Here is a 13,992-nt window from a genome sequence, read left to right as displayed (position 1 = left end):
AACACCCAAAATTACCCATCCTCCTATAGGTCAATGCCCAGCCAAAGAGGGTTGGCTTGAAGCAGGACCACTGAGACCTGAAAACTTACCACAAGTCTAAGGCACCTTCTGGTGGGAAATGGGAAAGGGGCAGAAAGAGCCAGGCAAGTCTGGAATGAAAGGAGCAAATCGGAGTGCAAATCAAAGTAACAGGTGCCATTGTCAGTCTCCCTACTGTTCTCTCACCCATGGCTTTTCCGAAGTCTTCTATATGTCTTGGCTTTATGTGTCTCCTTCCATGTTCCCCAGTAGAAATGAGCTCCTCTGGAGAGACTTCTGAAGAATATAAATGAGGCTCTGTGACCAACCTAGGGTTGGGGTGTTGGTAGGTAGACTGAGGGATACTCTGGCATCCGCAAACATTTCTATTCCAAGTCCCTGGTGCAAGTCCAAAGATGAGAAGCAAGCACGCCCTCCTTCACATGTCTGCCCCACTGTCTCTTCTCCCAGTCTCTCCCAGCTTCTCTCCCCAGTCCTTTCTAGCTTCTAGACACTCAGCTCCACCCTTCCTTAGGTAGGGCTGGAATAATGGAACCTCCCCTTTACTGTGTTTATATTGTTACAGTTAGGCCCTGCATGGTCACCCTATTATACCGGGGTTCCTCCTAATATTCAGGACATTTCTGCAGGCCCCCAGCGTCCTCTTTGTATTTATTGCCTCTTGTACATCTCTCCTGTTTATAAACGTTCCATTCTCTCTCCACCCTTCAGAACGAAGCCTTCAGGTCTAATCAGATGTAATCCCCAGATTTAAAGGCCCCCCACCTTAACCAATGCCACATACCCTTTGACCAGCCTGAGGTTGTGATTGGAATTCCCATTTCCAGTCTGAGTTCCCTCAGGACATCTGTCAGCACCCTAGTGCCCCGCTGTCAACACTCCACGCAAATCCAAACCTGGTTACTTTGTAAGGCTCATCTCTGCCTCGCGTGGACACTTGGGAGGAGAACACTGTAGCCAGTGCTTCGGGGCACGCAGTGGATGCTCTGGATGCACGCACTGATGAACTGGATCTTTGAGATAGATGAAAATAGCAAAGTTACTGAAAAGAACTGGCCAGAAATGGGCCTCCCTTGGTGGCGCAAGGGGGTTACGACGCAGTCTGTGAAGCTGTCCGCAGCCTCTGCAGCATGAGCTCGATATCCGGCCAGGGAGCAACCCACAAGGTGCGGCAGACCTCTCCTGTGTCGCCCACTGCTCCCCTCAGCAGTGTATTTCGTCAGTCTGCCTGTTCTGTTCCGGGCTCTGTCTCTGGTGAATCCTCTCACCCTCCGCATCTCTGGCCTGTCCCCAGCTCTTGTATGCATAAATAAATAAATCTTTAGAGGAAAAAAAAAAAGAAGAAGTGGCCAGAAGCATGTGGCTTCAGAAACCATAGTGTGGTTGCCCCGGACGCCGCAGGGCACCAGTGGATTGCCAGTCCTCGCCGGCAGCCAGTCCCGCGCGTGTCCCCGCCCCCGGCTGTAATTGGCTGTCCAGCACTGACCTCTGCTCACCGGCGAGAAACGAGGCCCTGGGCGGAGTTGAGTGGTCCTTTTCTCGGAATTCATTGGTTGTCTACCCGTCAGTCACGCAATTCTGGCTTTCCGCAATCTTCATTGCCTAAGGGGGCTCAGGAGGTGGGCTCGGCAGTCTCCTGGACATGGCCGACAACGGCGGCTGGAAGGTAAGTGTGGTGGGTACCTGGGCCCTGGGTACCTGGGCCCCGCGGAGACCTCTTAGCACCGTCGGGATAAACCCAGCTCTCACTCCGGAAGGGGACTGCATGGGGCCCCTGCATCCGGGCGCAGCGCCCGCCAGCTTAAGCGCGTCTCTCTCCGCAGCCGCCGCGCCCCTGCGAGGCCTACCGCGCGGAATGGAAGCTCTGCCGCAGCGCCAGACACTTTCTGCACCACTACTACGTCCACGGCGAGCTGCCGGCTTGCGAGCAGTGGCGACGCGACCTAATCAGCTGCCGAGACTGGGAGGAGCGCCGGAGCGTCGACGCCCAGGTGTGCGGGGAAGCGGATGGCTCTTCGCTGCACCGGCTACCCACCACCTCCCCAAGTGCCAGGCCCTGGGGGCTCTGGAGAGGCGCCTTGGCAGGAGCCCCTTCCCTCCGTACTCCTCTAGAGAAATGAAAAGATTAGTATGTCAACTGGGTTTTCAGATGCCTTTAAATACTTAGGACACAGCAAGAGGGGAAGAGGTGTAGAGTAACTTGTAGAGAGACTCAGGGGGGCCCCTAACAGTGTTAGGAGTTATTAACTGGTCTGTGGAGGAGTGCAGATGCCTGGAGCAGAGGGAAGGTGAGCTTAAGGTATGAGGTTGGAGTGAAACCAGGGACCTGATGCACCTTACAAAGAATTTAAATTCTACCCAAACGTTTGCTGGGAGGCATGATTTTTTTTTTTTTTTTCTGTCGTTCTGTTGTAATTGTTCAGCCATTCAGCAGTATTTATATTGCACTTTTGGAGATACAGGAATGATGAAAATAGAACATCTATGCTAGAATACTGTGGCAGCTTGAAGGCCATTTTTGTGGCATGGAGCGGTGCTTGTGAGGGTGCAGTACCCATGGGAAGTGCCAAGGGAAAGGGAGCAAGCAGGACTGACAGCTGTTTCTACAGTTGTTAAATGTTAAACCAAGCTGCTGTACATAAGATGAAAATGACGACAAATCCATGATAAATGGAAATACAATAAAAGAAGGAAAATAGCTTGCAGCCTATATGACGGTGAAATGATAATCTTTATGTCTATATCTCATATTTCAGTATTAAAAATGGGGGTGATTTCATACTAGAAAAGTGGGCAAAGTGCTTGAAGAAGGAATTTGATCAGAAAGAAAAGTAAATGGGAAGGTATATAAGTTAAAACAACAGTGATAGTTTCTGCCCAGATGAATTCCGAAGTGTCTATAGGAAATTGGAGAGTCGGATTCTGGTGCAGTGTTGGTGAAACGTCTGGTATCCTGTTTATCTAAATGTCTAATGTATACCTTTGACCCTGCTGCTTTACTTCTGAAAATTTATCCTAGGAAAGTAATTGAGTAACAGTGCACAGTTAAAAGTTCAAAGTGTCCATTCTACATCCACTAATAGACATTTGACCAAATAACTTCTCCCGCACTGTACAGTACTACATAACCATTAATGTAGGTAGTAGTCTCCCCTGGCATACTGCTTCGTGGGGGGAAAAAAGCAGGAAGCAGACTTAGCCAACAGATTATTTCATCTCTAGAGAAAGATATTATAGATCTAAAATATGGACCTAAAATGTGTCAAAGAAGCTCTTAATTTCATCATAGGGAAGGGCGTCATATTCTACTTTGCACTTCTGACAGCTTTTCAAATAAGAATAAAAACATACTATTTGAAACAATATAGTTTGAGCAAAAACAGACAGGTAGAGAAGATGGCATTATATGCTTGGCACCTCCCAAGTGCCCTGTCACAGTTGTGATGTACTTGTCTTGTGTTTATTTTGGTGGAGACAGTGGCAGAGGGATGCCCATGGGTTGAGCAGCACCTGCTGTCTGTCATCAGGACTCCTCACGTGTCCAGGGAATCCTGGATATGTGTCTCTTGCCTCATCTTCCTCCCTGCTGGCCATTCTTTTGGACTCTGGCCCTCTTCCCAACTCAACCCCCACCCTGTGGCAGGTGAACTTCATTACTGAAAGTGCCAAGCTCTGAGGCCTATGAGAAGACATTTTAAAATTTCCTCATATTGGGGTGAAAACAGGGTTGGTGGGGGGAACACAACAACTATGATGGAGGACGATGGCTGCTTCAGTGGTGGATGACTATACCTGGGGGGCAGGTTAATCTTATACTGTCAAAACACTAGCAAGAATGTAAAATAATGGTAGTTCAATAACAATAAAAATTTTTTCCATACATTATGGGGATCTGCAGTTTTTCATAGTTGTTTGGGAGAAATAATGATCTAGATCTGTGTGTGTGAATACAGAGTAATTGCTAAGGCATATTAAAGGGAAGTAGCCATGTTTCAGAGTGGTGTGTAGTGTTCTCTCTCTGTGTCCATCTGTGTTTGGAAGGTTGCCGAGAGAGAGGAGGATACAGGCCCTGTGGGCACATATGAAGCAGGAAGTGACCATGGTTTCCTTTGTACAGCGGTCCCTCTGTGAGAGTGAACGTGCACGAGTCCAGGCTGCACAGAAGCACGCTCAGGTGTGGACCCCAAGGCAGAGCCCTCCTACAGACTGGCACCTCCCTCTGCTGCAGGAGGAGAAAGACAAGTGATGAGTACCCCTGCACAACCTCCTCTGGTCAGTTTCAAGTGGGGTTATTGTGTGATCCTAAGGACTCTTGACTGGCACAGTCTAATGGATCTCTGGGAGCTACTACCTAGCTTAAAACATGGAGCCTTCCATCTGCAGTCCTCTTTTCCCACTCCTCACTGCTCTGGGGGTGCCCCACTGCTGCTATAATCTACACTTGATCTTAGCCAAAAGGCCGAGAAGCGATTACTGCTGCTATAATCTGAAAGATAGTTGTGCCCACTGCACCGTTTCCAGGAAGTCAAATACCACTGCAGGTCTCTGAGCCTCCAAGTCATGTGGGATCACATTTCCTCCTGGGGACAACAGCACAAAAGATGGTTGTCCTGAGGTCTACAATCCTCAGGTAAACTTTTTGAGTGGTGACCCTGAGCAGTGTGGTGACGTGGAGGGGCAGAATATGCTAAATGGTTGTGCTACAACGAACGGCTTTCCTGGTTCTTGACTTGAAAATGATCATGCAATGCCAGTGCTGACAGTCAGCTGAGTTCCATGACAGTTCCTCTGCAGATACAGTCGGCCTCTGGACCTGCACACCGCACGCCTAGCCTTACAATACAGCCCTTGGAGACTATAGTTTTTAAATGCACACAGCTACACACAGGCAAGTTTGCATGAAATGGATTCTTGGCTTAAGAAACCCAAGCACAAGTCATAGAATTTTGATCTCTTTCCCTCAAAATTTCCCTGATCGTTTTTTAGAAAATGCAGAATATATCAAAAATCAGTTCACGTATTTGATTCCAAATATAAGCTGAAAATTAAATTCACAATTTGATTGTTAAAATTGTTAGATTTCATACCTAATATTGTGCTCAGTCTTAGAATTTTGTATACTCATACTCTTGTAGATATTTTTAAAATACACGTCTATACCAACAAGAACTAGTTTTCAAAGAAGTCTGTCTTTATTGGGCCTCCCCGATGGCTCAGCAGGTTGAGCACAGCGCTGTGAAGCTGTTGGCAGCCTCTGCAGCATGGGTTCGATTCGCAGCCAGCCAGGGAGATACCAACATGGTGTGGCAGACCTCCCCTGTCGTGCCCGCTGTTCCCCTCAGCAGTGCTTTCCGTCTGTCTGCCTGTTCTGCTCCGCACTCTGTCTCTGGTGAATCCTTTCATTCTCCCGCGCCTCTGGCCAATACCCCAGCTATTGTATAAATAAATTAAAAAAAAAAAAGTCTCTTTATTGATAAAATGATTTATCATCTTAGGGTGCATAGCAGGCCCCATTGTATGATGCTGAGGAAGAGGTGGGCCCCCACCCTCACTGCTTTTCTTCCCAGGCAGTGGAACCCATGTGTCTTCCTTAGCATTTCCCTTACGACTGGGCCCCAACCTGCCCACAGACTGTGGGTCAAATATCTTTAAACTCATTTCGGGGTGGGGGGACAAACTAATCCATCTCTTCCAAAGGGCATGCACCAAAGACAAAATTTTCTCTCATGCGTGTTTTTTCCTGTTTGTAAGAATGCCTGTGTATGTGCCTGTGAGTGGTAGAGGTATTTGTGCATAGGACCCCAGAAGCAGAGGTGAGTATAACAAGTCAGGATACCCCCATTGCGGGGTCAAGTCTTGATGTGTCCACCTACCAACCAGGGTGTGTCTCTTCTGGCTGTAGCTGGTTTCATTAGCATTTCTGGCTAAGGAGGAGTGAGGGGAAGGCAACAAGAGATCTTCAAGTATTCTCCTCACTCTGAAACACAGGAAGTCAAGTACCACTGCACAGGATGCCTGGAATTGTAACCTGGGGTTGGAGGGCTGCGGGGGATGACTGAAGCATACAGGAAAAGCCTAGGAGTGAGCAGCAGCCAACACAGCAGTCAGTTCTGAGGGGCCCACTCAAGGGAACTATACTTCCTGTTATCTGCTTATTTAGTGCGGGGGGCAGCCTACTGCTGAGTGCTGTTAGGAAGTGTTATCTCTTCTAGTCTATTCAACAAGTTCCACATGTACAGATCATCATATCTGGGTAGATGTTCATGCATCCACTCCCGTGTTTACTCTTTCACGATATCTGAGTGCCTGCTACACATGGCAGGGTTTGAGGCCCTGGGATTGCAGTCTTGAAACAGACAAGTTGCCTTCTTAGAGTACTAACTGTACTTTGGGGGACAAACATTTAAACAGTAAGTGTAAAGTGATGCTGAGCGCTGTAAAGAAAATGGACATTGATGAGATAGAGCAGTGTCACACTAAACTTTTGTAATCATCTGGTACATACTGTTACATATAACATCTGTCACTGACTGAAACAAGTTTCACAAAACAGTATGTATACCATGTGATACACAGACATTTGCAAATCTGAGCCATTGTAAATTATACATGTAGCAACTTGGCAAAATGCAAGGAAATTATGCTGTTTGAAAAAAAATTTTAAGGATACATATAACCTGGTTCTATAAGTGTAACTTCAGTGAAATGGTATAATTATAGGGATAGAGAACATTTTATAGTGTTGGGGGTTAAGGATGAGTGGAAGGTGGCGTGGGTGTGGCTGAAAAGGGGTACTTGAGGATGTCCTGTGGTGATGGTTGTATTTGCACAGCAATACAGCTAGTAAAATCATGTAGAACTAGATTTAAACATGTGAGTGCAGACATAAAATCTGAAAACGCTCTGAGTTGAACCAGTGTTAGTCTCTGGGTACTGGTGCTACCATGGTGTAAAAGATGGTAGTGCTGGGGGAATAGCACACAGCATCTCCCTGTATGATTATTTCCAACTTCCTGTGACTATACAATTACTTCAGAATAAAAAGTTAAACTGCTGGCCATGATGCACTGAATTGATCATACAACCTAATGACTGAATATCTTTTTCAAAAACACTACTATCAAGCCCCTGCAATGGACAGGGAGGTGGGAAAGGCCCCAGTTTCTGAGCCCTGACCCAGATGAGGCTCACAGCCTGCAAGGCAGAGAGCGGGCCACAACAGGTCATGAGGAACAAGTGCTATAGGCTGATAGTGTGGGAGACGGGGAGTGAAAGCTGCAATTGGGTCAGGATTCAATTATCTGGGTGGAAAAAGCCACAGGTCCAATCTGACTTGTGTTTTCTAGATCCCTCTGGCTGCTGTGCACAAGAGCTAGGGTACCCAGGTGGGCATATGAATGGGCTGCTACAGTGGAACAGGTTAAAATGTAGCAGTGAGGTTATGAAAAGTGACTGTGTTCAACATCTATCTCATAAATACAGCCAAGGGATTTAATGTCCTTAATTAAGCAAAGTTTTTATCCAGGGCTGGTTGAGTTTTTTAAAAAGTGAACCATAATACTAAGAAAACAATCTGAATTCTTACTGAAAAGCTTCCCTGGTTTATCTGTCCAAAAAAACCCCAAAGTTGGTAGGGGGGAGGGGCAGAGGAGGGGTTAGGGTCAAAATAAGGGAGGGTGGGAATTGTATGGGGAATATAACCAAGATGATATAACCAAATGCATACATTGTGGAAAAATGAAAAATGATGTAAAAAATATAAAAAAAAACAAAAAACCAAATTTCTTCTGGATACTGATGCCAGTCACTGGGAGAAAAGGTTCTCTTCATACACTGGAACTTCAGTTATGAGCTGAATTGTCTTTTCATATTTCTATGCCAAAGCTCTAACCCCCTGTACCTCTGAATATGTCTGCATTTGGAGAGGGTCCTTAAAGAGATAGGGTATAGGGCCTCCCTGGTGGCGCAAGGGGTTATGCGTCAGCACTATGAAGCTATCTGCAGTGGGAGGTGACCCACATGGCACAGCAGACCTCTCCTATCTCGCCTATCTCACTGTTCCTCTCAGCAGTGTATTTCAGCAGTCCGCCTCTTCTGCTCCCCATTCTGTCTCTGGTGGATCCTCTCACCATCCACCCCCCCCACCCCCCACCCCCAAACACACCTCTAGCCTACATCCCAGTTCTCATATGCATAAATAAATAAATCTTTTTTAAAAAGGTAAGCTATAATAAGGTCTTTAGGATGAGCTCTAATCCAATGACTGGTGTTCTCATTGAACAAATAAGGACAAATAAGGACATAGAGGCAGGATGACCTGCGGCAGTCCTCTACAAGCCTAGGAGAGGCTTCAGGAGAAACCAATCCTGGAAACACCTCGGGTCTTGGAGTTCAAGCCTCCAGAACTGTGAAAAACACTTCTGTTAAGGTGCAGCTTCCATGCAGCTTAGTACTTTATTTTGGCAGCCCCAGTACACTAGTACACATACCAATCCAGATTAAAAGCACTTGAACAAAGACAGCCCTCTGCAACAGTCAGGCCTGGGGGACACAGCAACTTTGTTAACAAGGATGTCCCTGGCTTGCTCCATTCTCTCCAACTTAAAACTCAAAGCTAGCTGATGTTGCAAGGGCCTCCTGTGCTCTGTATGTCCCACCAGAAGAGCCCTGCCTCTTCTCTGCAAGTCTGTGCAGTCAGCAACAGCTGCATGTGCTTCACCTCTGCTCTGCTGGGGTTACTTTGACCCAGAGAGTCCGCAACATGCAACTGGAATATTTTTACTGGAGGTAGCTTGCATCTTGGTCATCCTCTCTCCAGCACCTGGCAAGAAGGGGGTAGCTTCTCTCAACCCAAGCATCATCAGGTAAATTTTGACGCATAAAACACAGACAATTAAACTCATATTTATTCACAGCACGCTTGAATGCCTGGCAAGCAGGCTTGAACTCTCATCATTCTGGTTCTCAAGAGCATATGCTCTGAGGACAGCTGTCTATAGTTCTATCTCTTGAACTCCACCTGTGTGTACACCTTGGTGATGTCATGGTACCTGCCTTCAGGAGGCTGATAGTTGGAGACCGGTGGTGTGTAATCTGGCCCTTCCCTCTCAAAAGGGAACAGGTTGGGGTCCTTCTTGGTGGCTTCCACATGGAGTTCTGGGGATGTGAGCTGCAGTTCCTGTAGAGCTTCCTGCTGGGCCTCAAGCATTGACCTGATGGCATCCCTCTCCATCTCATGCTCTTTTTGCTTGTACAGGGACCACTTCTTCAGAAGCAGTGCTCTCCGCTCACTCTCCTCAAACGGGAGCTCCACCTGGGGTCGCTGTCTGGGAACACATAAACCCAAAGATGTGAAGCACTGACCTTCCAAGCCAGGAAGTCTGGGTGACTCATAACTCATGCATCCCCACTGCAAAACATGGATGAGATTTAAGAAAGTGCAAGTTTGGGATAAATTAAGGAATGGACTATTGAATGTGGCAGTAATTGCAGCTGATGTTGGCAACCAGTGTCATTTGCTCTCCATGGAGACAAGAAACAGTAATTTCAGAGTCTGGGAGCATATCTATCCCAGGCATAAATTACCTTGTTGAGAGGTAACTTATGAGTGTGAGATGGTGTTATAAAAATGAACACCAAAATCTCAGGAGCCACAAATCTAAATCTCAATGTGTGTCCCACTTATATGGCTACTTTTAAATGGTAGACACTTTTTACAAGAAGGCAACAACCTAGCATACAACACATCCCAACCATGAGCATTTGCATCATACAGCAGATGCTTTATGGATTTCTACCATCAAGGTGGGGCAAAGGCTGAAGACACAAGCAAGGCCCTACTCATCAATCCCAGTTGAAACTGCTCTTGCTAAAGACAAACAGTGTGAATTCCAGAGCAGTGCTGACTTGGCCTGGCTTCTCAAACAACTATTCTGAGTTTCCTTCCCACATTCAGCCATTCAAAAGTTACCACCCACATATGCTTTCTCCAGTTGCCACAAGACACAATAAAGGAGAAAGAGTAAGAACAGGTTAAACCTATTAAATCTCCATGCAAACCTACTCACAAATTCCCATCACAGGCATGAACAGCAGCTAGAACTTCCTGGAGATGATGGAACTCCTATGCTCTGAGGATCTCAAGCCAAGAGGACCCTTACCTCTCTTTATCGAAGAACTTCACAGGGGTAATGAAATCTTCAATGGGAATTAGCTCTTGGCTAGCCTTTTCCAGTCTTCGGATCCTCTTTTTCAAACGGTCCTTTGCTGCTTGGTCTTTTTTAGGATCTACCTTCTTCTTCTTTTTCAGTGGTTCTGCTCTAATGGATAAAGTAAACATTAAACATTTTCCTCTTCGTTCTATCAAACATGTTGAAAGAACTTGCCACTAAGTGTAATGTCCCAAACTTGAACTGAACTTTCCAGTGGGGAAAGAAGGGCCTGACTTTATGAGCTCAGTGTGGCAGGGTGACATCCTTCACCCCATGGTCCTTGTAAGAACCAGAAAAGACTGAAAAGGCTTCATGGGGTGTCAGAGTAAAATTAAGGGTAAGTTCATCTGTAAAGCTGAGGTTCAGCTGTGTCCTGGCATTGTACTGAAAAGTGAAAATACCAGATTAATTACTTACACTTTTTTAAAAGATTATTTATGCATACAAGAACTGGGGTGCAAGCCAGAGGTGTGGGGGGTGAGAGGATTCATCAGAGACTGAGTGGAGAACAGAACAGACAGACTGGCTGAAATGCACTGCTAAGGGGAGCAGCGGGCGAGTCAGGAGAGGTCTGCTGTGCCATGTGGGTCACCTCCCCGGCCAGGGATCGAACTCGTGCTGCAGTGGCTGCAGATAGCTTCATAGTGCTGATGCTTAACCCCTTATGCCACCAGGGAGGCCCCAATTACTCGCATTTTAAATGGATTTGTGGTTTATAAATATAAGATGTTATATTAAAAGTAACTGGTGTGTCACTATTTACTATTTACTTGTTGGGATTTCTTTAAAAATTTCCCCAACATAGAGCATTGAAAAAATCTGATCTGGGCCTCCCTGGTGGCACAGCGGTTGAATGCTGGGCTGCGAAGCTGCCAGCAGCCTCTGCAGCGCTGGTTCGATTCCCGGCCTGCCAGTAAGGGTCCCACATGGGGTGCAGACCTCTCCTGCTGTGCCCACTGCTTCCCTCAGCAGTGTATTTTGTCAGTCTGCCTGTTCTGCTCCCGGCTCTGGCTCTGGTGAAATCTCTCACCCTCCTGCACTTCTGACTGTACCCAGTGCTTGTATAAATAAATAAATAAATCTTTAAAAAAAAAAAAAAGAAAAAATCTGATTTACTCTGAGGAACACAGCTCCTATGGTGATAACTTACCAAAGAAAATAAAATTCTGTAGCATCAAGACCAAGTTTTAGGAATCAAGTTTTTAGAAAGCATCCAGAGCCCTAGGTGGAAAAACCAATAGCAGTCCCCATCTCTTCAGAGACTCAGAAATGGAAGGCCCGTAGTGAAACATAAGTTTATGTTGTGCCTTAGAAACACAAAAGAATCACATCAGAGCTAATGAACATTTATTTAACCTACTTTTACTTTTTTTTTTAAATTACAGGCAGCAGATTTCCATGTAGAGAATGTTGAAAGAAAAAATCTGCCAAAATGTGACGAGAAACTGCAGCCTTTAACTTTGCAAACAACCTTCTGCACTATTCACTCACACATTTATCTTCCTCTGACATCCTCAAAGGGGTCAGGCCCATGGTAGCGTTTACCTCGTGGGAATGAGTTCCCAGAAGGACAACAAAGTAGCTCGCTGGTGGGTGTTTCTAATCTGTGTCTGCCAAGTCCCCATAAACCTGAAAGAGACGAGTATGCATAAATATGATTTTCCCTATTATACAGGGAGAAAGTTGCTTTACAATGTTTTTAAAACCAGTCTGCAATTGCTGGATGTGACAGCCATAATAATGTGGATTTTTCAAAACCTCGTTCGCAACAGAGAGCACCTGGGCAAGGTCACTGCTCTCCAGGGTCATCGAATTTTCATGCACAATAAAAGACGCGATCAGTTGACTCATCCCAGACAATTCCGTGGGCAGGAATGGCCAGGGAAGTAGTGCAAACAAGAGCCCGGCATGCCGACACGGAAACTTCGGCGCGCGCCCTATGCACCCTGACTCCCCGGGTATCCGCACTCACCAGCTTGGAAGGCGCAGAATGCGCGCGGAAGCTCCCAGCGCCGCGGCGGCCATTGCCCCTCTGACAGCCCAAAGGCTGCTTCCGGGAGAGCGCCCCTCGGCTGTCCGACCCGCGGTGCCCCGCGCTAAGGTCCGCCAATCCCGCCGCCCCGCGCTCCCACGTTCCGGCTTAGAGCCCGTCTGGCCCCGCCTCCCACGTAGTACAGTCCTTGGCGTCCCGGTGGCGCGCGGGCACCCCTCGAGCGCCTCGCACCGTGTGTGGCCCCTGATCCTGCTGCAGTCTGAGCCCTTATCTCAGTGCCACTGAGATAACAGGCCCGTGCCTTTGCGAGGGCCAAGACCCCTCACTGTAGAGCGCAGTGACGCAGGGGCGCGCATCTGCTGCTCTGGGTCCCAGTGTCCGAGTCTGCGAAAGTGGTCCCCGCCTTCCAGTAAACGTGCGCGCCTCTGCCCTCCCAGGCACCCTCCCAGGGCCCAGCTCAACTCCTAGCCCCAACCCGCATTCGTTCGCATTCCGGTCCCCCATGCCCGCAGAAGTGTACATGTCGACGCTGGCACGTGGCCTGGCGCTCGCGAGTTGCCCTATAGACAGGCGCGTGTTGATGAATGACGGAAGCTAGTTAATTAGTCGACTCGGAGCCGGCGAGGTAGGGCTGGCTAGAGACCGTCCACGTCATCCAACCCCGCTTGACTTAGCCGGCCAGGGATGCAACCCGGGGTCTTCTGGCCCCCATCGGTCCCTGCCCGCGCCGCCCCTGTGACTGCCGCGCCGCGTCGGACCCGGAGGGCCGCTGTCCTGCCAGTCGCTGCCAGAGAACAGCCCGGTGGGCCCCATCCGCGCAGGGAGCGGTTTCCCGCCGGGGAGATTTGGAAGGTGCGCGCCCTGACTTCCGGCGTTGCCCGGGAGCCGCCGGAGGAGGAGCGGCGCAGGGGATGAGGCTGTGGCGGCGCCGGCGGCGGCCGAACTTGGGGGGCGGCTGTGGCGGCGGCGGGGGGCGCGAGCCGGCAATGGCGCGGCGGCGCTGAGGGCACGTGGCGGGCGGCGGCCGGAGGGCGGGCGGTGCGGGAGGAAGTGGCAGCGGTGGCTCCATGGCCCGGGCACGCTGAGGGAAGCGGCTCTTGCCTGAGCCCGGCGGCGGCGGCGGCGGCGGCGGCGGCGGCGGCGGCCGAACAATGAAGCTCCTGAAGCCGACCTGGGTCAACCACAATGGTGAGTGCGCGCGGGGGTCGCGGGAGGCTGAGCCCGGAGTTGGGGCAGATTCTGGAGTTGAGTCAGAGCCGCGCGCAGGCCCTGCCGGTCTCAGCCCCGACTCCCGGTGCCCGAGTCTTGGAACCAACCAGACCGGACTTTGTCCTCCGCGCCGGGAGGTCGGTGAGCCGGAGCACGTGCTCCGCCTGGTCGCGTTAATTCAGCTTCTCCCCATCCCTTTCTGGCTGTAGAGCTGTGCCCACCTGTGGTCCGTGGAGGGGCAGTGGCCTGGCTCTGGGGAGCGGCCCTGCGCGCTGGCTAACTCCTGCCAGGCTAACTTGCGCCACTCGTCTGCATCGTCCAGGATGTGCTCAGATGGTCCAATGTGTGAATATGGGCGAATACCCCCTATATCCTTTCAGTGACCTGGTGAACACCCGAAATCTGCACATCTCTGGCATCCTGAAAGGGCTCTGCCAAGGCATACTGCCTCTGCCAAGGTCTGGATCTGGTGACAGTGCTTCCAGTTAGGGGAATCTGGCCCCAGAATTCTAGGCTCATGGCTGAGCTCCCCCAGCGGAA

The 13,992-nt window shown here is 49.1% G+C and overlaps 3 protein-coding genes across 4 annotated transcripts in view; 2 read left to right on the top strand and 1 right to left on the bottom strand.

Moving 5' to 3' along the window:
* Positions 1 to 1,671: 1,671 nt before the first annotated feature.
* CUNH22orf39 (chromosome unknown C22orf39 homolog) lies at positions 1,672 to 7,417 on the top strand. Its single transcript, XM_037497190.2, has 3 exons — positions 1,672 to 1,705; positions 1,863 to 2,030; positions 4,157 to 7,417. The coding sequence occupies exons 1-3, from the start codon at positions 1,682 to 1,684 to the stop codon at positions 4,283 to 4,285; spliced, it is 321 nt and encodes a 106-aa protein (XP_037353087.1). The 5' UTR covers positions 1,672 to 1,681; the 3' UTR covers positions 4,286 to 7,417.
* Positions 7,418 to 8,451: 1,034 nt separating this feature from the next.
* MRPL40 (mitochondrial ribosomal protein L40) lies at positions 8,452 to 12,317 on the bottom strand. Its single transcript, XM_037497189.2, has 4 exons — positions 12,223 to 12,317; positions 11,796 to 11,879; positions 10,200 to 10,358; positions 8,452 to 9,365 (listed from the first exon to the last, which is right to left on the bottom strand). Exons 1-4 carry the CDS (start codon positions 12,273 to 12,275, stop codon positions 9,041 to 9,043), a joined length of 621 nt encoding a protein of 206 aa, XP_037353086.1. The 5' UTR covers positions 12,276 to 12,317; the 3' UTR covers positions 8,452 to 9,040.
* Positions 12,318 to 13,116: 799 nt separating this feature from the next.
* Positions 13,117 to 13,992, top strand: part of LOC119234325 (protein HIRA) — a 97,684-nt gene continuing 96,808 nt past the window's right edge. The window contains exon 1 of one of the 2 annotated variants that reach the window (XM_037497186.1): positions 13,117 to 13,431. In XM_037497186.1, coding sequence (XP_037353083.1) covers positions 13,395 to 13,431 — 37 coding nt within the window. In that variant the 5' untranslated portion in view covers positions 13,117 to 13,394. Of the gene's footprint in view, positions 13,432 to 13,890; positions 13,911 to 13,992 lie in introns of those variants that run through there. The other variant, XM_054690571.1, reaches the window with a different exon arrangement.

This window comes from Talpa occidentalis, unplaced genomic scaffold, assembly GCF_014898055.3.
Source record: "Talpa occidentalis isolate TD23 unplaced genomic scaffold, MPIMG_talOcc4v2.1 talOcc4.8, whole genome shotgun sequence".
In the NCBI taxonomy this organism is placed as follows: Eukaryota; Metazoa; Chordata; class Mammalia; order Eulipotyphla; family Talpidae; genus Talpa; species Talpa occidentalis.
Note: the sequence above shows the minus strand (reverse complement) of the source record. Positions and strands in the feature narration are given on the sequence as shown.